General features: G+C 55.8%; 1 protein-coding gene across 1 annotated transcript; it reads right to left on the bottom strand.

Annotated features, from left to right (window-relative positions):
• Positions 1 to 459: 459 nt before the first annotated feature.
• LSS (lanosterol synthase) lies at positions 460 to 23,629 on the bottom strand. The gene is made up of 22 exons (XM_080657421.1): positions 23,512 to 23,629; positions 23,025 to 23,193; positions 21,922 to 22,060; positions 20,886 to 20,994; positions 19,777 to 19,898; positions 17,963 to 18,059; positions 16,480 to 16,615; positions 16,136 to 16,244; positions 15,459 to 15,577; positions 14,180 to 14,277; positions 13,719 to 13,746; positions 11,883 to 11,939; positions 11,198 to 11,269; positions 10,889 to 10,939; positions 10,160 to 10,309; positions 9,381 to 9,477; positions 8,526 to 8,631; positions 4,764 to 4,829; positions 4,231 to 4,311; positions 3,657 to 3,827; positions 2,683 to 2,761; positions 460 to 2,218 (listed from the first exon to the last, which is right to left on the bottom strand). Exons 1-22 carry the CDS (start codon positions 23,523 to 23,525, stop codon positions 2,087 to 2,089), a joined length of 2,202 nt encoding a protein of 733 aa, XP_080513547.1. The 5' UTR covers positions 23,526 to 23,629; the 3' UTR covers positions 460 to 2,086.
• Between the last annotated feature and the right edge of the window lie 1,601 nt (positions 23,630 to 25,230).

Genomic DNA, 25,230 nt, shown 5'->3' with positions numbered 1-25,230 from the left:
CCACAGCTGATGCCCCCTAGACCTCTTCACCGGCTCCTCCCATCACATTCAAATCCCATGTCTTTCGCACCCCAAGAAAACCTTCTCGATGCCACAGCCCCTTCAGCCTGTCAACATCCAGCCAGTGTGCTGGTCCTGAGGCACTATCTCTTTGTTGTTGTTGTTGTTCATCTTCACCCGAGGATATTTTTCCATTGATTTTTAGAGCGTAGAAGCGAGAGGGAGAGACAGAGAGACAGAAACATAGATGTGACAGAGACACATTGATGGGTTGCCTCCCCCATGCTCCTCGACCAGGGGCCAGGGATTGAGCCTGCAACCGAGGTACGTGTCCTTGACCAGAATCAAACCTGGGGCCAGGGATTGAGCCTGCAACCGAGGTACGTGCCCTTGACCAGAATCAAACCTGAGACCCTTCAGTCCGAAGGCCCATGCTCCAACCACAGAGTCAAACCAACTAGGGCTCTTAAACATTTTTATTGCCTCAATTAAATTGATGTAGCAACAATGATTATGTTATTCAGGAAAAGTAGTCTTTTAGAGGTAAGTTTCCACTGTGAGTTAAACATTTCCTCAAAGAAAAGGTGTAAAGTTCACATCATGCTGAACGCAGAAAAGCTAGTATGACTCCAGAGAAAATTTCCCAGCATAATATTCAAAATCTGGTCACTGAAAATATGATAATTTGAATTCAAGACTCTTCAATGATTTACCCAGGATAGAGACCTGGATTTTTAATCAGGTTGAGGCAAATATTTTCCCCTGAAATAACTGGAGACACACCTGCTTGTCTTCAGGCAGCTACTCTTGTTCCCTGAAACTGAGAAGCTGGTGAGCCCGGACAGCCTGGGACAGGGCCCAGGGCCGCGAGAGCAGCAGGAGGAAGGCCACATGTGCAAAGCCTCGGCCCTGACCGGTTCTGGGCAGGTAATGACAAGGGCAGCGGGGCTTCCAGACATTGTCTGCTGTCTGGGAGGACAGGTGGCCACGGGAGTGCCGTGTGGGGCTGCCATCAGTCCAGGAGGCAGCAAGAGAAACGGCAGGTGGAGGTGGTGTTGGGGTGGGGCCTCGGGGGACACCAGGCCTGAGTTTTATTCTTATCAAAGCTCTTGGTGACTCCTCACAGCTACACCCCCGTGGAGGCCGTGAGTATGTGAGCCGCTCATCCTCATAAGTCAAAGGCAAACCCAGGTCCCTGATTTTCCTTTCTGAGCCCCAAGTCCGTGCACACTGAACCAAGAAGGTTTAGACTAGCCCCGTGGTCGGCAAACTGCGGCTCGTGAGCCACATGCGGCTCTTTGGCCCCTTGAGTGTGGCTCTTCCACAAAATACCACGGCCTGGGCAAGTCTATTTTGAAAAAGTGGCGTTAGAAGAAGTTTAAGTTTAAAAAATTTGGCTCTCAAAAAACATTTCAGTCGTTGTACTGTTGATATTTGGCTCTGTTGACTAATGAGTTTGCCGACCACTGGACTAGCCAGAGGGGAACTGAGAGGTTTACCACCCAAGAAGCATCACCTGGAAATCTGGCTCCCACTTCAGCTCAGAGAAAATTAGGTGCGAGGGTCACGGCAGCCACTCAAGTGCCTTGGGCATCACACCTGCCTGGCCAGCTTCCGTGGGCAGTGACCGACAGGCTGGGTGCTCAGCTGTCCCTGACACACAGCGATGTCCCTCGGTGGCAACCACAAGCCACTAATACCCCCTATTCTTTGTTATGCTTGTGCATACCCACCGAGCCCTGGGTGGCCATGGTAAAGAGGAAGGCTCAGCCTCTCTGCCCCCAGCTGTCACCTCCCAGTCCAACAGACAAGAGACGAGGAAGAGCCACCCTGGGGGTGAGCCCAGCTCCAGGCAGGAGGCAGATAAGGCACAACTGCTGAGAACTATTATTGGTCAAGAAAGCCCTCCCAGCCATGCCCCTAGGCAGGCCTGGTCCCTGGACTCCCTCCAGAAGTGGGGAGTGAGGGAGTGAGGGGCAGGGCTTTAGGGGCACCCATGTCCCGGCAAGATGCTCCAATCTTACTCAGCATCCCCACAGAACGCCAGTGCCCGCCACCCACCGGCCAGGCACCCATAGGCCCCCTCTCAAGGGTGGCCAGCGAGGGCACTTTTTGGGTACAGGCGGGAGAAGCGGCCGAGGGCCCAGATGGGGAAGACGTTCCTGTAGCTTGTGTAGCTGATGGCACAGGACTTGTTGAAGACCCCGGAGATGTTTTCCTGAAAGGACACAGGGACTTAAACTCAAAGGCTCCACCATGTCGACAAGGGGCTCCCTGACCTGAGAGCCCAGGTGGAGGGCTGGGCAGCTTGTGGGGAGAGTCAGCGAGCAGAGCCCCAGCAGCAGTCCTCCCCCCACATCCCAGATCTCGAACCCTCCTGCAGCACCCTCCTGCCTGGTCACCAGCCCTGCACAGGCATGTTGACCCCAGACTCATCCAGGAAGGGGGGGGAGGGGTTAACCTCACATGACCTTGGGACCCCATGCCCACAAGGATCGGCAGTGAGGGGCCCATCAGGCAGAGCCCGAGGGCTTCCTCCATCCAATGCCTCTCAGCGTCACCAGCCCCGCCCCTCAGGCCAGTGCTTAGATCTCAAATCCCCAAAGCTAAACCCCGCCCATGAGCACCCATAAGAGACACAGGGCCAGGAGGGGATGGGAAACCGGGGTATCATCTGCATACCTGGGGCCAATCACCATTGGGGAGCTGTTTTCTGAGCAGACACTTGACTCCTCTCTCTAGGGCCTCTACATCAGGATGCCTGTGGAAGAAGAGGCAGTGAACACACTAGCTCCACTCTGTGGATGAGACAGCCACTGGCTGCAGCCAAAACCTGGCCCTCACCCTCCACAGCCCAGCACAGGACAAAGGTGTGAAAACCTAACCCGCCATGCACGAGGTATCGGCACCACTAGGGACAACCAGTACACCTCAGGCCCTCGCTGCACAGCTCACCCCGAGAAGTAGAGGACGCAGCGAGTGCGGAGGCACGCAGGCCAGGTGGGCAGCGCCCGAACATGGGCAATGAGGAGCCCCGCCTGCTCCAGACCTGCTGCTCTGGCCCTGCCACAAGGCGCTGCTCTTCTGCACCCCCAGGAGAGGAGGAGGCCAAGCCTGGTGCCCCCTGCCCACTGATGCTCAGGCCCCCTGAGAGCCACAGAAGCCACAGGTGCTAATCTTCGCTCATCGCACAGGTTCAGGACCAAACTCAGCTGTGGGAGGCAGACTGGGGGCCGGTCCCTGACCCCGTCCCCTGCTCAACACTAACCTGGCCTAGCTGGTTCGGGGTTTTAAGAAGATTCCCCAAATGGCCCCAAACCAACAAGGCAGCACAGACTTGGATACTGCGCATGCCCATGTGTGCATACATGGGCATGTTATGTGTGCATGAGTGTGTGTACCCATGTTTGCATGTCTGCACATGTACACCTGTGTGTACTCCTGCCTGTGCACACACATGGCTGAGCTCTACTGTGGAAACAGGCAGGACCACGGAGCACAGCAGTGGGTAGTGAGCCTTTTGCAGAAACCCGCTGATTCAGACAGACCTATAACTGTAGACAAGGAACCCTCCTCCCATTGCTGCACACAGAGCTCCGCTACCCACATCCCACCCAAGTCGCCAAGTTCAGTGTCCCTCCTTTGCCTGCCCCCACCTGACGGCCATCAGCCCCATCAGGGCCCAGCACGTATTGTGGATCTGGGACTGGGCACTCTGCACGTAACGCCGCTGCTCACAGGACTCGAAGTTCTCCCCCCAGCCTCCGTCCGCCATCTGCTGGGACAGCAGGAAATTGCAGGCCTGGGCGACCTCTGCACAGGCAGTCCTGCGGAGACGCCAGACACGAGACACCGTCACACAGTGGAGGTCCCAGGCCCCTGGGTTCTCACTCTGGCCAGGCCTCCTTAGGGCTGTGGGGAGGGGGGCTGCACTTGAGGCCACCCCACCATGGATAAAGTGAAAAGCTTTGTAGCTGCAGGCAACCTCATTGCCATGACCACCCCATGAACACCCACCCAGCTAAGCAGAATTGGGTGAGGCCACTGGACACAGCTCGGACTGAGGCCTCTGCCCTTCCCTCAACACAACCCAGAGAGTATCCTGGACTGTAGCCACTCCCACTGTTTAAAAAATGTAAAAACACCCCCAACATCAAAGGAAGATACTCCCCAGCAAAGCATCACACTGAGAAGACCCCATCCCACCAGGGGGCAAATGCCCGCACTCACCCATCGCGGTAAATCTGCCCCATGCAGGCAAAAGCTTCCAGCCCGAACCAGGTGCCGTAGGTAAAGCAAACCCCCCAGGAGCTGGAGGGAGACACGGGAAACGGAGGTTCAGATGCCCAGGCCTCACTCAGCGGATGTGAGAGGACGGACATGTCCAGCATGGGGAGACTGTGGTTATTTTCAAGAGAAACACCCACGTGGCCTTCACAAGCCACACCAGCTGCAGTGCTTTAATGAGGCAAACCTGCCCACAGCCCTCGGGGGACAGCTCGTCCACTGGAACCACAAGCAAGATAAGAACTGATCCAATCCCAGAGGGGAGGACGTGAATAATCAGACCCAACAAATAAGGCACAGGCCACCGAGCATGCCCCACACACTGGCCAAACACCGCCGGGGGAAGGCCCGGCATTTACAAGGGACAAGGTCCACCAGAAATCTGTCGCTGGCAGCCTCCTCCTGCCAGAGACCTCTGGTGTCGCACATGTGCACTGTGGGTGCAGCCGTGTCCGGGGCCCACACTTCTCACTCACCCTTCCCAGGAGCCGTCAGCCCTCTGCTTCTGACGACAGAACTCCAGGCCCTGCTCGAGGGTCTCCCTGCAACACAAGAGGATGGCCCAGTGAACATTCAAGCAAAATAGCAATTTGCTCCGTTCTACCCATTCTACGGTCTCAAAAAAAAAAAAAAAAAAAAAGCATGGTGTCCCTTTAAAAAATAGTAAAAATAAACCAACAGCTCAGAAAGGAGATACCAGGTCAAAGGAGAACCAACTATAGGACACAGAAGGGAGTTAAAGAAATGAAAGACGGCCCTAACCGGTTTGGCTCAGTGGCAAGAGCGTCGGCCTGGGGACTGAGGGGTCCCGGGTTCGATTCCGGTCAAGGGCATGTACCTTGGTTGCGGGCACATCCCCAGTAGGGGGTGTGCAGGAGGCAGCTGATCGATGTCTCTCTCTCATCGATGTTTCTAACTCTCTATCCCTCTCCCTTCCTCTCTGTGAAAAATCAATAAAATATATTTAATAAAAAAAAAGAAATGAAAGACAAAAGCAAACAGTGAGGGAGGAACCAACATTAGAAGTGGCTGCAACAGGATCAGTATCCCTGAACACAATGTCAGTGACACGGGCTTGAATAAATCACACAAGATGAAATTTTAAAGAGAAATTTAAAAATCAGAGAGAAAACAAAAGGTTTAGAGGACAGAGAAGCTCCATCGCAAGCCTAACTGGTACTTCTGATAAAGAAACCAGTTCTCTGGAAAGGCCAGAGAGGAGGTACAAGCACAGCCTGAGGTGCCGTGACCCCTGCCTTCGGGGTCACCCGTGTCATCCGTCAACTCCTGCAGAGCTGATGGGACATCACTCCTCTGACCGCATCACGTGACATGCTGGCCTTCCTCTTGCCAGCAGAGTCCCCCTCTCTCGATTCTCTCCCCATGCTGGTGGCCTCCAGCCAACAGTCAGCAAGCAAACAGGCCCTGAGGCTGACACTGCACAAGGAATGGACACCTGCCAACAACCACACGAGCTCAGAGATCATCTTCCTCAGTCAATGCTCAGAAGAGACAGCTGTCAGGTGGTGACAGGGCCCAGCTAAGCCTGAACTCCTGACCCAGGAGCTGGGAGGCGATCCCTGCACATTGTTTTAAGCCCATTCTGTAGTACTGTTGTTACTCAGTAATAGGAAACAAATACAGAGGTGAAGGTACAGATAAATTATATCAGTAATAAAAAGAGTAGTATGACTATAGGTATAATGGAAATCAAAGTTAAGATAAAATGAGAAAAGTTGAGACAACACATTTGAAATTTAAACAAAATATATACATTACCAGGAAAATTAACTTATCAAAATGGCCTCAAGAAGAAATAGAGATCCTGAATAGTCCTATAACTAACTACTAAAGACATACATCAAAAATGTAAACTTTTCCCAGAAAAAGAACTCCAGGCCTAGAAACTTTATAAGTGAATTCTACTAAATTATCACAAACAAGCATTCTAATCTCACACAAACTCTTCTATGGACTAGGAAGAGGAGAAACACTCCCTAATTCATTGTAGGGACCCAGCATTAGCTTTTCACAGCCAGATAGGGAAGGTGAGGCACGTGCCCCTGTGGCTACGACACAGCTCGGCATCCGCAGATGTGGATGCAAGATTCTAACTAAATATTGGGAACTGAACATGGTAGAGATATACTAAGTCAGGTTCATTCCAGAAATGCAAAGGTGTTTTAACATTAGAAAAGTCTACGAGAGTCATCCAGGACATTAGGAGATAAATACATAATAATCTCATAGACATTGAAAAATCACTTGCTAAACACAATACCTGCTCACAATGGAGGGAAAGAAACAACTTAACAAATCAGAAAAAAGAACTCTGTTACCCAGAAAAGGGGTTAACTGCCAAAAACCTACCACAAATATCATTCTTAATGGAGGCATTTTAGAAGCAGTCCCCTTTAAAAAAATCAGGAAATACAACAAAGATGCCACTATTATTACTTTCCACAAAGTAAACTCCAGGCCCAGATGGAGTTTCCAAACATGTAAGGACAAAATAGCAGAAATCTCACAAATTCTTCCCGAGAATATAAAAAGAAAATATGCTGTCCAGCATCGCTTCACAGGAGACCCTGACAGAGACATTATAATAAAGAAGATTACAGACCAGTTTCTCTTATAACCACGGTTGTAAAAATCCTCAACAAAACACCTCAGATTTAACCCAACATATAAAAAGGAAAGCTTAGGACCAAGCTGAGCTTCCACCAGGTTCACCATGAAACACACGACAGGGAATCGTCCCACTCAGGAACCTCAATGACAGGGAATCGTCCCACTCAGGAACCTCTATGACAGGGAATCGTCCCACTCAGGAACCTCGATGACAGGGAATCGTCCCACTCAGGAACCTCGATGACAGGGAATCGTCCCACTCAGGAACCTCTATGACAGGGAATCGTCCCACTCAGGAACCTCTATTACAGGGAATCGTCCCACTCAGGAACCTCTATGACAGGGAATCGTCCCACTCAGGAACCTCTATGACAGGGAATCATCCCACTCAGGAACCTCTATGACAGGGAATCGTCCCACTCAGGAACCTCTATGACAGGGAATCGTCCCACTCAGGAACCTCTATGACAGGGAATCGTCCCACTCAGGAACCTCGATGACAGGGAATCGTCCCACTCAGGAACCTCGATGACAGGGAATCGTCCCACTCAGGAACCTCTATGACAGGGAATCGTCCCACTCAGGAACCTCTATGACAGGGAATCGTCCCACTCAGGAACCTCTATGACAGGGAATCGTCCCACTCAGGAACCAGCAGCATGTACCTGTGACACAACACGTCACTCCTGAACATCCCCTGTGCCCAAAAGATAAGCACATGCGTTCCCAGCAGGATGATTCATAACAAGCACGAACGGCCCCCGTGGGCCCATGACAAACATGGGGACACACAGTGTGGCACCTGCACTGAGCAGGCGTGCCGATGGCAAAGAACAGTGTGAACGGCTGCTCTGCGGGTCTCATCTCCCGAGCAGGAGGCCGAGTGAAGGAAGCCAGGCCTGGGAGTCCCCACCTTTGGTCCTCGGGTGCAGGAACCCAGCAGCCACAGAACCCGGAGGGGAGGGAGCTTCTGGCAATGTGTGTGCCCCATGCGACCACACATTCTGTCCACTTCACAACAGTTTCTCAGGCACCATACATGCTGCTCTGCCCACATCAGACTTCAACAAGAAGGTTTAAAAATTACATGTCGGCCCAGCCAATGTTGCTCAGTGGTTGAGCGCTGGCCTATGAACCAGGAGGTCATGGTTTGATTCCTGGTCAGGGCATATGCCTGGGTTACGGTGTGGGGCATGCAGGAGGCAGCCGATAGATGATTATCTCTCATCATTGATGTTTCTACTTCTCTTTCCCTTTCCCTTTCTCTCTGAAATCAATAAAAATATATTTTTTAAAATAATATAAAAATAAAACTATATGTGGACACAGGTGGAGCTGGGGGTATGGATCCTTAACATTATTAAGATGTGAAAAATAACTCGCTTCTGTGTTATAACTGTGCTCCTTGGAGCCCCCAGAACATGTATCAGATATTTTCAGGGCATACAACCAGGTGTAAACCCCTCTCATATCTAAATGAGCTTCATTCCAGGGCCCCTTTATATGATGGGCCTCATTAGAGGACAACAGCCCTCAATGTCATGTTGGCAGCGCCTGAGCTCTTGACCCAGCTGGTGGCACCTGTGGCTGAGTGGTGGGACCCTTACCTGATTTCCCGCGGCCTGTGCTCTGGAAACTGCTTGTGGAAATGTTTCAGTGCCTGCATCACGGCTGAGGTGCATTCCACATACAAGTAGTCGATCATGATATCCCCTGTGAAAGTGAAGGATCCAGGCCTGTGAGCTTCATCTCAGCAATTCGTGAAGAACACGCACTGTAACGTGCAGACCTGCAAGGCTCATCAAGAGCCTAACCATCCCCTGAAGGAAGCGAGAAAGGTGTCTCCAGTGACCAGCCCAGGCAACACATCCACCAGGTGGCAGCTACACAAGTGACCTGGGACCTAGTAACCTAGAGGCCCATCTGCTGTGGGACAACCAGGCCAGCGGGAGGGTGGAGGAGGGAGCACACAGTAGAGCTGTACCCCACCCGGAAAACCCCCCACTGGACCATGTTTCAGTTATAGGAGGAATACAGAGGCACACAAAGGCGGGTCAGGGTAAATAACTGGCCCTCACAGACCAGAACGATGACACTCAACATGAGCAACAGGGAGAGAGGGTACCCACCAACACCTCCCCTGCAGGAGCATCAGGAGACAGGGAGTCTCCATGGAGAACAGAGCAGGAGTCAGCCCAGCTTGGGCCAGAGCCAGCTATGACTCTGCGACAGAACCACAGCTTTCTGTTTACGCCAGGGGCATCACAGCCAACTGTGGAGATCGGGGAGCGTGGAACACTCCGGTGATTGGGGGTTCCTTAAAGGATCTGCCATCATCCTCCAGAGCCTTTGTGGGCACTGCCCCTGGCCAGGGGAAAGACCTCAGGACTCCGGTCAGCAAATATGCCTTGGGGCAGGCAGGGCCCGGGTTGTGCCCACAGACCCGCAGGCCAGCCACTCACCAAAGACCTCCGAGGGGTTAAGCAGCTCCAGCAGGTACCCCCCACGCTTGGTCTCGTAGGTGGCAAATCCCCCATCAGCGTTTCTCATGCTCAGCAACTAAAACCAGAGACCACACATCATGAGAGCTGAGCATGTGCGAGTAGCCGAGGCTAGGTGGATGGGCTAAGCACTGACGGGCAGGGGTGAGCAGCAGAGAGCTAGTTTTCACATCAGACCAAGACTCTCAGGTGCCCTGAGCGTGGGCTGCAACCTTTCTCGATCAGCTACACCATAAGCAACTGTCTGGGAACACACCCTGACACACTTATGCATTTATAAGGTACGTATGTGCTATGGAACCACATGCCCTTCACTGTACGACACGCACTGAAATGGATGTGCTGAAAGGCGTGTCCTCTTTTACCAGATACCCAGTGGAGACTGCCAGCCCTCCCGAAGGAGCCTCCAGAATTAGAGAGAAAACAGGGCCACAGCAGCCACCCCAGACCAGCCCACCCTGCCCTCAGTGGCTGGGCCCAGGACAAGGCTCGTACACCCACTGGGAAGCGCAGGGCTCTGCACACACCCAGCCAGGACCTCCTGCTGGCCCAGCACAGGTGCCATCAGAGGACGAGGTCCTCTGGCTGACAGTCTTGGCCCTGCGTGTTGGCTGGTACAGACCCTGTGGGAAGTACACGTGAGTGCACAGTCCTCTGTGATACTAATGGGACCCAAGGGACCCCTGCGTGCACGGCGCCCTCAGTACCTGGGGAACAGAGCCCCATGCCCAGCAGCTCACCACAGCAACAGCATCAAAGAGCTGCTCTCGCGGGATGTGCGTGGTGACAAAAGGACACTTTTCCTGCATGAGGAGGATAGACTTCAAGGCCTCAGCTGTGCAGTCGGCGACAATCCAGCCACAATCCTGAGTGCTGAAGGGGAAGCCGCCCTGGAGAGCAGAGACTATGACTGGGGGGTGGATCACCCAAAGCCACTGCACCCTCCACACCCGTGGGGAGCCACAGCCCCAAGCCACACGCATGTGTATGGGCCTCCAGCTTCTAGCACAAGAACCCCACGGACTATAGCCTCTCCCCATCACCGCCCTCACGCCCCACCACATAATGGGCACAAGAAAGGGCCACAAGCACACTCCTGGGCCCCAGGAGGACGCAGCCACAGCCGTCCACACTCTCACACACACTGAAGAAAACGGCCCTTCCTGCCCTCTGTCCTTCCCCCATCACTCTCATTCACAGCCCGCCAGCTTATTTCACGTCTGGACATGTGTCTGTCTGGAAGCATCTCAGGGCACGGACGTGCACACAGCATGTGAAGAGGCCACACGGCCCAGCTGCCGCAGCCATGCACCTCAGTCGGGGTGTCTCAGGAGCATCACGGGAACCCACATATGCATCCATAAAAGCAAGAAGCCCCAGGACACCGAGGGAGGAGCCCTCCTGAAAGGCCAGGGCCAGCTAACAGGCAGCCTCTGCCAGGGCTGGGGCGGCAGGCACGACCCAGGTACCTTGCTCATCTGGCGGTAGTACTTCTGGTAATCGGGCGGGTTCTCTGGGACCTGGGAAGTATACGAAGGGCACGCGTGGAAAGCACAGGAGGGAACATGTCACCACCATACCAGACACCAGGGCGGGGCTGGCACAGCAGGACATGGGAGCCTGGTGCTGTGGCCCTCGAGGCATCACCCCCACGGCCCACCACCCACAGCCCCACCCACTGCTGGGAAACACAATCAGGCACCCCTGGAGCTGGAGAGAGCAGGGTGGGAGGGGAAACCTCTGCCCATGGGAGGCCCCTCACAGCCCCCAGGGTTCACCTGTGTGATCCGCAGGAACTCGTGCGCCTTCTGCAGGCAGGACGAAAACTCGGGCCTGTGGTGTGCGCCCGCCTGGAAGAGAGAAGAAGCTGAGCCACTGGCCACAGGAGCCTGTGTGGACAGGCTGGTCCCCGGACGGCTGCCACCGCTGGGAATCAGGAACAAACCCACCCAGGGTTTTGGGTGTCTGCCAACCAGTCAGAAAGACGTAATGGAAAAATGGCGTGGGCAGGAGGGATGTCCACACCACACCCACCCACCCACACTCACAGGGTCCTGACCTGTCCGCGGCAAACCCCACACAGCCCAGCCCCACACAGCCCTGACCGCTCCTCAGGGCTCCCCAGGATTCCGAGACCTCATTCCACCAGAATAAAAACACGCTCCCGCTTCTCTCTAGTCTAGTACATGCTCAGTGGCTCTTTTCAAAGTGTCCAAGAGGAGCAGTTTGAGTTTAACAAGAGCCTGGAGCAGTCCCCACTGTCTCCCGGAACAGCCTCTCCAGCCTCCCTTTCCAGAAGCCTCCAAGCCAGCCCACCGCCCAGAGCTGCCAGGCAACACCCAGCTTCAGCCGAACCATCACCAAGGCCTCAGAGCCCAGGAAAGCGAAGAGTCAGGGTCAGCAGGTGTTGTGTGTCCTGGGCACAGGGGTAGGAGGCCGAGGAACAAGGAAACAGCCACGTACCTCCAGCAAAGCCTGGATGGCGAATGAGGTGTCCCAGACCTGCGAGCCATTGGTGCCCTGCACACAAAGGATGAACCATTGCAGGAGCCGGCAGCGTCCTCCCAGCCGCCCACTGCCTCTCGGAATCCGACAGTGAGGGAGGCTCCCACCAGCTCCCGCAAAGAGGCAGGAGCCAGTGTCTCCTGACACCTGGCTCTGGGCTATGTGCACCCTTCAAAGCCCATGATGGCTTGCGGGGGCTGGTCCTGCAGGCAGCGCCACCTGCCTTCATCGGGCCGCCAGCCAGGAAAGGACTGTGTCAGGGTACTTCAGGGTTTTGACGGCCACCACCTGTGGTCTCCACTGCCCGTGGCCTCTATCCATCCTATGACAGCCTCTGGCCCTACTGTGATGACCAGAAACATCCCCACTTCTGAGGTGGTAAGGCCTGGCTGAGGCCTCGAAGGGGATAGGAAGGCCCCCTCAAATCCAAACCGGGAGCTTGGTTCACCGGTCAGCACTGAGGTCCCACTGGAACACCGATGACCAACCCTCAGTGAGACAGAGCAGGACTGTGACAGACATGTGGATAACTGGGATGGGAGTGGGAACACCCGAGCCCAGGCCACCTGCGGCACTAACAGGACAGCAGGATCAGGGCCCAGTGGGATGTGTGGGAAGAACTCGCACCACCAGGAAAACTGCCTGGCCAAAAGAAACCTGAAAGACATCAACCCTCAGGGCCTAACCGCCAATTTGCTGAAAATACCGGGCCCAGAGGAAGACACCGGTCAGATCCAGAAGGTGGACCCTTTAGAGGCAGGTCGCCAGGAAAGAAGGCACGTGGGAGATGGCCAGCAGAGAGCAACTCCACGCATCAGCCACTGGGCTCTAATCCTGATGCCAACAAGCCCAGCACAAACCATACTAAGGCCTCCCTGACTCCGTGGTGGCATAGAGGTTTCCTAAAGACAAAGAAGCCCTCGAGCGCTGGGATGTGAAAGGGCAATTGGCATGTTTTGAAAATCCTTTTACAAGAGACTGACAGTGTGGGAGTCAGGCGCTGGGAGAGGGGCTCAGGGCCTGCCTGGAGGGCACCAAAGTGAGCTCTGCGCTGGGAGTGCTGGCCCCGTGCCCCATCCCAAAGGCCCAGTGGCCTGTGCACCCCAAGGCCCCTGCTGGAACCTCCGCATTCCCACACTGAGCCATGCGGGTTCAGCAGACAAAACCCCTCAGGGTAGCCCAACGGCTCCAAGGCTTGCTGCTTCCAGGGCCCCTGCAATGTGGCATCCCACCCCAGGGTCACAAACAGAAAATATGCTGGGCGGCGGGGGAGCAGGGTGATGGTGTCAGATCACCTACAACGTCCAAACAGCACAAACTGATGGTACACCTGCAGAGAAAGGCCCGGGAAGTGCATCTTAGGGCTGAGCGGCGAAGCCATAAACCCTGATGGCGGGAGCAGCTCCACAGGTGCTGGGCTGGGGGCAGGGCTCTCCTCCTGCCTGAGGCCTGCAGTTCATTAGTCAGGCTACCGTGTGGGCTCTGAGGTCACTGTCTCCACCTGGCCTGCAGTCCTGAACTACTCTGGCTCACAGACGCTCCCGCACGGTGGCTGCAGACCCTCTGTGCTCCCACGACCCTGGGGGACTCTGACCCTCAGCGCTTCCAGAACCCAAGGGCTCCGGGCTCTCCTGCACACTTCCCAGCCCTGGAGGCGCACCATGAGACAGGATGGAGGGCCTGCAGCCGCTCACCACACAGCCAGGCCTTGTTAGGAGTGATTTTTAAATCTCAACAAACCCACAGGCAGGAATGGTTGCAAAGGAAGCCGGCAGCCGGCCCTGCAGCTCTCACCTGCATCTTCATGCCATCGAGGCCCAGCCTGTGAGGAGAAAAGCCAGGTCAGGGAGCAGAGCACAAAGAGCTGGGAGTCAGGGGCGGGCAGCAGGAGACCCCCTCCATGGCACAATCCATAACTGACCAGCTCTCCTTGTCACCAAAGCCTTCCTGACATTCACCTGAAGCTGCCCTGTCCACTCACAGGCTTCCTGGTTCTGCCTTCTGGGAGCACCCAGTTTGCGCTAAAGGGTGGACCTTTCCACTCAAACACAACCCTCCTCAGCTTTCATCGACCCTGAAACTACTGGTTCCAGCGTTATACCAGACACCACGGCACCCTCGCTGGGACGTGAAGGCGGAGACAGTCACACGCCTGCCGCTGTGGCTGCGGGGCCCACAAACATCTGCTCTGGGCTCTCAGCTACATCAGAGACAAGCGTGACACCAACCAACCGGGCCTTTCCCACCACACTCACCAGAGGTAGTCGGGGATCCTGGAGACGTGCTCCTGGAAGGCGCAGGAGGCCGGCCCGTCCACGTGCCAGCGCACGAGCATGTTGATGGTTTTTGAGATCTGCAGGAGATGGGCCTGTCAGGGCTCCGCTTCACACCTGCTGGGCATGAGGAGGTCGCCCAACCCCACCGAGGGCCCAGCACAGCCCCCACAGGCCAGGCCGGGCCTTCTGGTCTACCCCGTTTCCCAAGCACACGCTGCTTCCAGGTCCCGAGAGACAAAGCCCCCGTGGTGCCCAGGGAACCAGGTGTCCAAGGGAAGTGGGAAGGGGCAGAGGGTGTGAGCAGAGGAGGGAGGGAGACCTGTAAGAGGTGTGAGCCCAGCTAGCTGGCAGGTGAGCAGGGTGCCCGAGTGGGCTCCTGGGGTCTGAGGGGCACAGGGGAGATGCAGACCAGACCTTTGCACAGGGGCTGTCTGCTCAGAATGGCATGTTCTGAGGCCCAGACCCTCCACTCTGGGAACTCCTAAGGCAAGATCCAACTAAAGCCTTCATCTAACTTAAGATAGACGTGCTTTACGCACATTAAATCAAAGCCGAGAGTCACACTGCTGCTAAAGGAACACAACTGACTGCGCTGAGCGGCGTCATCATTTTCGATCCACTGGGTTCCCATGAGGCCCAGGAAGTGCCTGGGAACAGGGTCAGGAGCGGGGCTGGGTAGCACTGCACCAAATGGGCGCACCTCACAAAGCCCCAGTCACGGCCCCCACTAGGGGCTCAAAACTGCTCTGCCTCCTGCACCCGTCACCCATGGCCTTGAGCCGGCCTCTCACCCTGCACTGGCCGCTGTGCGCCTGGCCACAGGGTCCCCCAGGTGTGTCCACACCTGCCCCTACGAGGCAAAGCCAGGGCAGGAGCCCAGAAGCTCAGAGCAGTGAGAGTTCCATGTCACGGGGCTCAGCAGGATCCAGGAATGGAACCCACGCACCCCTGGTGCTCTAAACCCCATAAGAGAAGGGCAGATAGGAGTTTTTAGGGGTGGGGTTGGCCAGAAAGATCCTGAGAGGTGGCCTCAAAGAGCAGTATTCAGGCACATTAGTTGGTGGGGTGGGAGGAGGGCCAAGCACACAGGTGGGGACTGAACAGGGTCCTGTGGGAGCAGAGGGTCGCCTGCAGGTAGACCCCTACCCCCAATCCCAGAGACTGGTCTCTGGGCCTTCCTCCTTGGGTCCTCGCCCACCCCAGGGCTGCAGTCGAGTGCCCACTCAAGGCTGACACCCAGCGGAGAAGTGGCACTGACCGGGCCAATGCTGATGCACTTGCTGAAGCGGTCATCAGCCACAATGTGCTCATACAGCTTCTGGATGGCCCGCTGGCGCAGGTTGGCGCTGTGGTGGCGTTCGTACAGGTTGAGGATTGCTGTGGGGGCAAGGGCATCAGCAAGCACAGGGCACAGAGGAGCTCCTGGCCTCAGCTCAGCCATGCACAGGGCCACTTGGGCCCTTCCAGCTGCCCTGCGCTGCCTTCCTTTCTGTTGTCCCCCCCATGCCCCTCACACCCCACAACCTGCCTGCCCCCACACATTGGCATGCTGCCCTGCCATGTTAGGAGGGCTCCATGAGTAGAAATCCAGTTGTTTCTCAGCATTGACGGGACAGGGACCCAGCTACCACCCAGGGCCCCGCACACAGCATGCAGTGCCGGTCTCCCGGGGGTCCCACAGGGAGGTGAGCCTGGACTGGGTCTCTCCCCCAGGGAGGAATGACTGTGCCCTCCAAGGCCCTCAGCTCCAAGTTCTCTCATCTAGGGGCCCAAGCCCCAGGATCACTCCAAAAGCAGGGCAGGTCTGCCAGACAGAGGTGCACATAGCTGGCTCCTCACCACATGACCCACATGACAATGAGAGAGTAAATTCATTGCCACCTCAGGTGTCAGCTGACCCCAGGGAGGCCCAGCCAGCCCCAGGGAAGCACCCACCATACATTACACGGAGCAGCCAGCTGTGCGGCGTGTAGAGATCGTCAAGGGCAACGTTGTTCCTCTGCGCCGGCCAGTCGATGCTGGCATAGTCCTCCACATAGAGCTCCTGGGGGCGACAGCGCCTCAGCACCCGCTGCTTATAGCTGTCTTCTCCCTCTGCCCCCCCCAGGGCACGCTCTGATTCACACCCCGCACCTAACCCACCTCAGGGCCTGCTTCCCAGGGACAGGTCCTGCGCCCAATCCCACTCTGGACAGTTCCTCAGGGGGCTCAGCACTGCAGGCCCATGGGAGCAGGTGAGCACAGCCGAACTTGAGGATGACCCAGGCCCAGGTCCTCACCTGGCGCAGGCTCTGGACCAGCGGGTCCTCCTCAGCGTTCAGCCGGGTGGCATAGCAGTAGCTCATGGGCAGGTAGACCTGACGGCAGTGGCACCAGAGTGTGGAGGGGTGTGCAGGCATCCAGTCAGGAAACAGCCTGGCGGGGACAGTGGATAAGCAGGAGCCCCAGCCCCGCCATCACCACCACCACAGCCCCAGAGTGGCCGAATGTCCAGGCCCAAGTCAGCAAGCCCAGCACTTGCACAACCATGCTCCCATGGGAAGCGGTCAAACCCCCTCCCTGGGCGCCCCAGGGTACAGGCCACTTCTGGTTCAGCCAAATGCATCCTAAAGCCAGCAGACTGTGGTGTTAAGGTTCAGGACTGTCCGTGGTTTCTCAGTAGTGACAGACAAACCACGGTAACATGGAACGTTAATAGTGAGAAACGGGTGAGGGGTCTGTAGGACAGCTCTGGATTACCTTTGCAACTTTTCTGGAAATTGAAAACTATTCCAAAATAAAAAGTTTACTTAAAACGGTTAGGCCTGAGCCTTTGAGCGTGACCTCCACACATGTTTTCTGACATCAGCATAGCCAGGCCACCTTCCCGGCTGGGTGAGTACCAGAGGTATTTTCTCTACCCTCCCCTTCAAGCCCTCGTCCTCATATTCGGGGCATAGGGAGGCACAGCGCCGCATGTATCCTGCCTGTTCCCAGACATGAAAATCGGGCAGGTGGCCCCCAGCCTGAGACCAGTTCCCTCACTCTCTTAAGAGCTCCTCCACTCACTTTAAAGAGTGTTTGTTTGTTTTTACATTTGGGTTCAGGTCCTCCATCCTGCATACCTACCCTCTACTCTCAAACCCACACCCTCAAAAACTCTAGCAAACACCAGCAGCGACTGCAGGGGCCCCACCTCGTGGCGGGCACAGACAACACAGTTTCCCGACAGCAGCCTCAGGCTCCCACACCCTCCTGGCACCTGCTGCCTTTCCGCCTACTCCTTACACACCGGTGAGGTTCACGGTCCAATTGGCAAGCCTGCCAGTGAGGAATGCTGTAATGGCCCCAAGACATGTGCCATCCTCCTCCAGATTGGCCAACCTTGAGTAACAGAGCCCCTCTGCCCACTTTACCTTGCTGTCCCTCTGTCACCATCACCCCACCTCATGACTGTGGAGGCTGGGCCCTCTGCCCTTTCAGCAGGACCCTGCTGTCACTCCCCAGTGGCCCCTTTACCATGCGCCCTTCCTCCACCAAAGTCATCTAACACAAGCACCCCCCTCAACCTCCCCGATGCTCCCTAAGGGACCACAACCCTGCTGACAATGCTCCAGGGGCCCTGTAACAGCCCAGCGGAGTGACCCACCCACCACAAGGCCCAACCCAGGGCACCCCCTTCCTTCCTTCCAATATTCTTCAGGAAGGAGCCCTGGGCCCTGTCATTCCATTCAGTAGGGCAGCAGGGACCGGGCTGCCACGACCCCGCAGAGGTGAACCTACCACATCTCTGGGAACAGGGTGTTGAGGCCTTCCCAGCTGTAAACGTTCAGGACAGCCAGCCAGAATTTCCCCCAGGAGGGGGTGACCACAGCTCCACCTGGAGAAAGAACAGGTCCATGTTATCTCCCTCCAACTGGACCCTCGGGAGTCATGCGTGCCCTTCTTGTCTGAACCGAGGGCAAAGGCTTCCAAACCCCATGAGAAACAGGCTCAGGACTACCTCACACAACAGCCACGGGGTCAGATCAGCAGCTTCCCCAAAATGAGTGTGTGCAGCCCCAGGAGAGGCGTTCACAGCCCTGCCTTCAGGAAGGAGACACACAGGCAGCTACCTGGGAAGGTGAGGGGCCCAGAGGCACACAGCAGCCTGTATCACATGGGTCTGGAGGCGATGAGGGGCAGTGAGCACACATGCTCAGCCTTCTCTTAGGGCCACGTATGGCTGCCCCTGACATGTGTCCCCGCTCAGCAGGCAGGGCGGGACTCCAACCTGGCTGCCAGTGACACGCTGACCCAAGTTGGAGCCACCCCAGCAGCACAGGTCCCAGGCACAGAAACACCATCCCGGCTGTGCTTCACAAGGAGGCCTTGCCCAGACTCATGTGATCAGAAGGGAAAAAACCCAGGAGCCACCAGGGAAGCCAGTGTGGCCCAAACACATTCCCTCCCTCAGCAAGGAACCTGAAAGCAGCTGGTGAGACCAGAAGCTAATGAGGAAATCACTGCAAGAGGACACGTGAAAAGACTGTGGGATTTCATTAGAATGCACACGGGTGAGCCCTAACCGGTTTGGCTCAGTGGATAGAGGGGTCCTGCGGATTGAAGGGTCCCAGGTTCGATTCTGGTCAAGGGCATGTGCCTTGGTTGCAGGTGCATTCCCAGTGGGGGGTGTTGCAGGAGGCAGCTGATCGATGTTTCCCTCTCATTGATGTTTCTAGCTCTCTATCCTTCTCCCTTCCTCTCTGTAAAAAATCAATAAAATATATTTTTTTTTAAAAAAGGAATGCACACGGGTTAGGAATGGCTCCCAGAGTAGGGACATCCCAGGTGCCAGGATGAACTCCCACAGCAGTGGGGTGGGGTGGAAGGCAGGATCCCAGGCAGAGGAAGCAGCATGCAGAGCCTTGAGGCGCGAAGGGACTTCAAGGAGCTGACAGGAGCCCCTGTGTGTGCGCACCAGAGCAGGAGGGCAGGTGGACGGAGGAGTGGCCACGAGAGACAGGTGGTGAGGCCTGCCAGGCTCTGGAGAGCAGCAAGAAAGGTCTCAGATCAGCGGGAGCCATGGGGCCTCCCCGGGGCTGCAATGAACAGCCTTCAGAGCACACAGGCAGGGGGAGAGTTGCTACCTGCTAGAAGCCCACCCAGCAAACAGGAGGGTATATGGTTATCTTAATTTGCTTTTTAAAAACTACTGGTAAGCCCTGGCTGGTTTGGCTCAGTGGATAGAGCATCGGCCTGCAGACTGAAGGGTCCCAGGTTCAATTCCCGCCGAGGGCACATGCCTGGGTTGTAGGCTCGATCCCCAGTAGGGGGCGTGCAGGAGGCAGCTGATCAATGATTCTCTCTCATCATTAATGTTTCTATCTCTCTCTCCCTCTCCCTTCCTCTCTGAAAATCAATAAAAATATTTTTTAAATAAAAATAAAAACTACTGGTAAGGTTACACCGTCTCTACTTCTCTGCTTTGATGAATTCCCCCTGCTCACGTGTTTCGCCCACTGTTTCAGGTGAAGGGGCACCTTTCTATTTCTCATTTGCAAGAACTCATTAAGCAAAGTAACATGGACCCTTAGCATGTGCTATGCAGGGCATACCTTTCTTGTGAAGAAGGTTCCGTGCTCGTACCAGGTCAGGATCATCAGGCCCAACACCCAGGATTCTCAGGGACACATAGTTGAGCGCAGTCCCAAACACTGTGGACTTGCCCTCAATGTGCCTATAGGAACAGGAGACAGGGTGGGGAAATGACATCTTTTATTACTTCTAAGAAACTAAGCAATGCTTTCAGTTAAATGTCCTCAGGAGGCGATGAGGGGCAGTGAGCGCACATGCTCGGCCTTCTTTTAGAGCCACTTACGGCTGTCCCTGACATGTGTGTCCCCAAGCAGCAGGCAGGGCGGGACTCCAACCTGGCTGTCAGTGACACTCTGACCCAAGTTGGAGTCACCCCAGCAGCACAGGTCCCAGGCACAGGAATGCTAACACATCCTACACTGGCATAACAGGACAACACAAGAAACGCCCAGGACAGCCACCTCCCATGACAACCAAAACTGGCCCTGCAGAACCTGCCTGCCTCCTCTGCTTTCTTCCCACACCTCAATCAGCATGATCCTCCTAAGCCCCATTCAGCACCATGGCACACAGAACACAGTGCAGGGCAACGTGTAAGGGCACGTGCCACCCTGTGCAGTCATACGGCACTGGTGACATCTCAGCATCTGTCATGACATGCTGGGACCCACAGGCCAGAGCTGGGGCTCACAACCCTGTTGAGAAAGGGTTCTGTAATGGAGGCCGGTGGTGTGGACTTGGCCCACCAGAGCCCATGACCAGGGTGGGCAGGCAGGTGACCACCTTGAGGGAGGGTCCTGATCCCAGAGCCAGCCCTGCCACAGAAAGGCAGGCTGAAACTAGGGAGATCTGGCCAGCCCCAGCTGCACCTGTTGCCACCCCAGAGTCAGACAATTTCCTTCTGCCTTAGTGATAACAGCCAGAGGGTTTTCACTGTAGATGAGGGTCTCAAGTCTCTAAGCCAGTCATGCAACCAATTTATAACACAAGCTGTGACACTGACCACTCCCCCACCCATGCCAGGTCCACAGTTACAGTCACCCCACCCTTCGACAGGTGCATGTCCTACACAAGAACATCTGTGTACATGTATGCACACATGGGCAGTGACAGAGCCGAGCAGACTCACAGGCCCCAGCCACCATCCGGGAGCTGCACCGACCGCAGGTACCGCACCATCTCTTCTTTGTATCCAGCTGGCAGAGGGATGCGCGCCACGTGGCATGTGATCAGGAGGCCTGTGTGACAGAAAAGATGTCTGCCAGTGGGAGCAGGCACTCGGCACTGCGAATCCCGGCCCCTTCCCTCCTGAGGACCCCTCCTGACAGGGAGCTATTCCCAAGGTTCCCCTTCGCACAGAAACAAGCCTGGGAAGGCTGCTCCTCTGGACCCCGAAACCAGTGCTCACTACAGTGATGCACATATGTGCACATATGTTCAAACCAGATTCCCATCCTCTCCATGTCACAGGTGAGGTGGCCGAGGCATCTGAAGTCCTATCGCCTTGCCCAGGGTCAAAGCAGACCATGGAAGGGTCTCAACAGGCTCCAGGTGGGTCGAAGAGAAGAAAGAGCCCTTGACTTGCTCCCAAGGGCAAGTCCATGCCAAAAGACTAATTGTTTCTTTAGAGAAACAATTACAGGATGCAATAGTCTTTTGTGGTTTTTTTTTTTTAGGATGCAATAGTCTTGTCTAGCCAAACTAATTCCATGCCGTGAGGGCCCAGCAGCAATCTTCCTGGCACTCACCAACCCGCATCTGCAGCTCACCTGACTGAGCTCCTCAGCCACCCTTTAAGGTGCGCTCACATGCCAAAGCAGCCCACGGAGAACTTAAAGATACCCACTGACCTCTCTGCCTGCCACCAGCACAGGCTCAGCTCTCCGCCTGGAGTGCCTGGGACTCAAGAGCCACCCCTCCTTCACCCCCAGAGCACCCTTGCTTCCCTTGTCACAACACTGGGCTGGCTGTGCCTTCACCCCCCTCTCCCAGCACCAACACCAGGATAACTAAGGTGCAGACCTTTTCCACGTGAGCTCCTGGGTGCAAACCTGCTTGCTCATTCACACCACAGACATACACCAAGGGCTTAAACCAGGTCAGGCCAGTACCCCAATGATGCCTCAGGGTCGCCTCACCCACAGGCCAAGGCAGCACCCTCCTACCTGGCAGGAGGAAGAGTGGGCCGCCATAATCACCCGCCCAGTGCCCGTCCTCGGCCTGCAGCCCCATGTAAAATGTCATTCCATTCAGAGCCCCCTCATGGGCTGTGTTGGCTTTGGACAAGTCTTTAAAGTAACTCCCCTACAAAAGAAAAGAGAGATGAGACCTGAGGGGGTCTGTGGCCAGGCTAAAGGAGCCCTCATCACTTACAGCCCAAGCTGAAATAATGAATCTGAATTACTTTAAAAGTTTCAGCTGTTTCAATAAAAAAAAATCTGAAACTCTTTGATGATGGTATTACCATCTCAACAAAGTAAAAGGACAGCTCCGGGCTCTCATGGTTTTGCTTTCCAGCCAAACATATTTGCAAATTTCTTCACAACTTCTCCAAGTGCCCAAGAGCGTGGGGTGAGGCCTGAATTTCAGGTAGGGTGGGCATCGGTGCCTCACAGGAAGGGGCCAAAGGACCACACAGCAACTGGCGGCCAGGGCACAACCAGGAGACCCCATTTATATTGCATACTCTCTGACTAGCTGAATTTCTTTTATGACATTCATTGGATCAAAAACATTTTTTCTGCCCTGGCCAGGTGACTCGGCTGGTTGGAGCGTCGTCGCATACCCCAAAAGGTTGCAGATTCAATTTCCAGTCAGGGCACATGCCTAGGCTGCTGAGGCCAGCAGGGCTCTGTCTTATGGGGTCCCCCTCTACGATGTTCCTCTCACATTGATGTTTCTCTCTCTCTCCCTCCACCTCTCTCTAAATTCAGTAAGAACATATCCTCCAGTGAGGATTAAAAACACACACACAACCCAACAACATTTTTTTCTGAATAAAAAAAAAAAATAGAGCAGTTTCTTACTGACGACTTACTGATAGAGGAATTGAAGCAAAAGGGTCCATTCAGCTCCTGCCCCACAAAGCAACTGATTCCCGCAGGAACCAGCCTTAGTGGCAGGTGGCCCGGGCCCCACATGGCACATCCCTTCCATCTTAACAAGGAAGAAAACACCCTCCACCTGCTGGTTCCTGGTGCTCCTGGCTAAGGTACAGGAAAGTGAGCAGGAGTCCCCGGCTGTGTGGGAAGCCCACTCGAGCACCTACGGTGTCCAATCCCAGGGAGTGAGCTTCCAGCGCAGTCTGCTCCCGGCCGGGGCGGTCCTCTTCTGGAAAATAGGTCCACACCTGCCTTCCCCTCTCATTGCTGAGTCGCCAACGGCTGAGGTCAGTGGCGGGCTCCGTCTTATAGGGTCCCCCTCTACGACGCAGACACCTGGAAACGATCACGAGTGGCCATCCCGCCTCTTCCTTAGCTCAGAGCCCAGAGGTCGCACTTCCAGCAACGCACAGGCAGGCCGTTAGTTATCCTCCCCTCCCCAAATGGAAACACTCTCAGCGCCACTCCTGCCTGTAGCTGCTGCCCCATGATCTGTCGTGGCAAGTGGAGGCGCCGGCCACCAGGATCCCCAGGACCCCCATCCCATCGGGCTCTCCTCAGCCCCGCCCCCAGGCGGCCCCCGTCCACGCGGAACCTCCTCAGCGCCCCGACCGCGCTCTGCCTTCTTGTGGGACACCCAGCGCGAGGACTCACGTGCCCTCGGTCATGACGGCCGCCGCGATCTCTGCCACCTGCACACCAGCCGGGACCCACCACAGGCCAGCCTTCGCGCAGCCGGCTATCTTGTGAAGCGCGGTGGGAAGATGCCCGCGCAGCCAATCAGAACGCCGCGGGGGTGGGCCCTCGGCCGTGCCCAGCCACTGCAGTGGTGGCGCGACCTGAGTCAAGAGGGTGTGGCCTGGGACACGGTGGGACCTGGGTTTGGTGGGCGGGGCATGGATGACCCCCTGGTGGGCGGGGCCAGGGCGGGAGGCGGCCAGTTGTGTAGGCGGGGACAGGGCGAGGGGCACTGGGCGAGTGGGCCAGTGGGCCGGTGGGACCAGGGGCGGGGCGGCCCGGGCCGCCAGTCACGCCGCTTTCTGGTGTTCGCCTCCGAGCGAAGAGTGGGCGAAGCTCCGCGACCAGGAGTGCTCGGTGGGGCCGAGTGGCCCTGTGAGGCGATGAGGAAGGTCCCGCCCCCGAGGGTCCCGCCCTGCAGGAGTTCCGGAGGGCGGGTGGCTGGCTGTGGGGAGCGAGGCTCAGGCTGAGGGAAGAGCGAGGCCGGGAGCCGAGGCCACGGCTGGAGGTGCGAGTGCGTGAGGGAGTTTGCTAAAGTGGCGAAGGTTTGGGGGAAAGCTTCAACTTAGATTGGGGGACATGTTAAGACAGATCCCCATGAGACATTCCAGTGGATACGCTGAGTAGGCTGGTGTTCTGGAGAGAGGACAAGGCTAGGGAAGAATTGGGGAGTCATTTGTTTTCAGGTGATATTTGAAAACATAAGATTGGATGAGATCAACTAGGGAGTACCCCAAAGAGAACATTTTCCAGAATGAGCCAGGGGCACCAACAGCTTCCAGTCTAGCCGAGCGAGAATCCAGAAAGAGAGGAGGACAGGGATGTGGAGTCCGGGAAGCCAGGTGAAGACCATGAGGATCTGTGCAGAAGTTCTGGAGGGATTGTAAAGTGAGGTCTGAGAATTGATTAGATGTGACCCCGTGACTATTAAAAGTGTGTGTGTGTGTGTGTGTGTGTGTGTGTGTGTGTGTGGCGGGGGTCCAGGTAAACAAGTCATGTCAAGCACAGCCATTGACTTCTACTCCCCACCTAAACCCTACATACATCCTATATAATAAAAGCCTAATATGCTAAGTGTCCGGTCTTCGGGTCAACCAATCAAAGTGTAATATGCTAATGATATGCTAAGGCTGCTCAACTGCTTGCTATGACATGCACTGACCACTAGGGGGCAGATGCTCTGACCGGTATGTTATCTTGCTGCTGGGGTTCTGCTGATTGGGACCGAGCTAGATGGGCCAGACACGCCCTGGAGCCCTCCCACACACAGTCCCTCCCTGGCTGGCCAACCTCCTGCGTCCCTCCCCAGCCCTGATCATGCACTGGTGGGGTCCCTCAGCCTGGCCTGCACCCTCTCACAATCCGGGACCCCTCGGGGGATGTCAGAGAGCCAGTTTCAGCCCGATCCCGCAGGCCAGGCTGAGGGACCCCACTGGTGCATGAATTTGTGCACTGGGCCTCTAGTAAAGTAATAACAGAAATAAAAACTCACAGTGAAAGAATGGGAGAGGAGGCAGCAGTAAATAAGAGAGGTCAACAAAAATTATAGAGCCTAGGAATGTGAGCAGTAGTGATAACTGACAGCAAGCAGAGAAGGCTGAAACCTATGTGTGGGGTGAAGCCATCAATAAAAGA

The sequence above is a fragment of the Plecotus auritus genome (assembly GCF_963455305.1).
Source record: "Plecotus auritus genome assembly, chromosome: 2".
NCBI lineage: Eukaryota > Metazoa > Chordata > Mammalia > Chiroptera > Vespertilionidae > Plecotus > Plecotus auritus.
This window is presented reverse-complemented; position numbering and strand designations above follow the sequence as displayed.

Bases quoted from the DNA above. Each gene is read 5' to 3' on its own strand.
- LSS (XM_080657421.1), bottom strand. The intron at 18,060-19,776 runs GTATGCCCTGCA...TTCTTTCTCCAG, and splicing joins GAACCTTCTTCACAAGAAAG to GTGGAGCTGTGGTCACCCCC. The intron at 16,245-16,479 runs GTGAGGACCTGG...TGTCGCCCCCAG, and splicing joins TGGTCCAGAGCCTGCGCCAG to GAGCTCTATGTGGAGGACTA.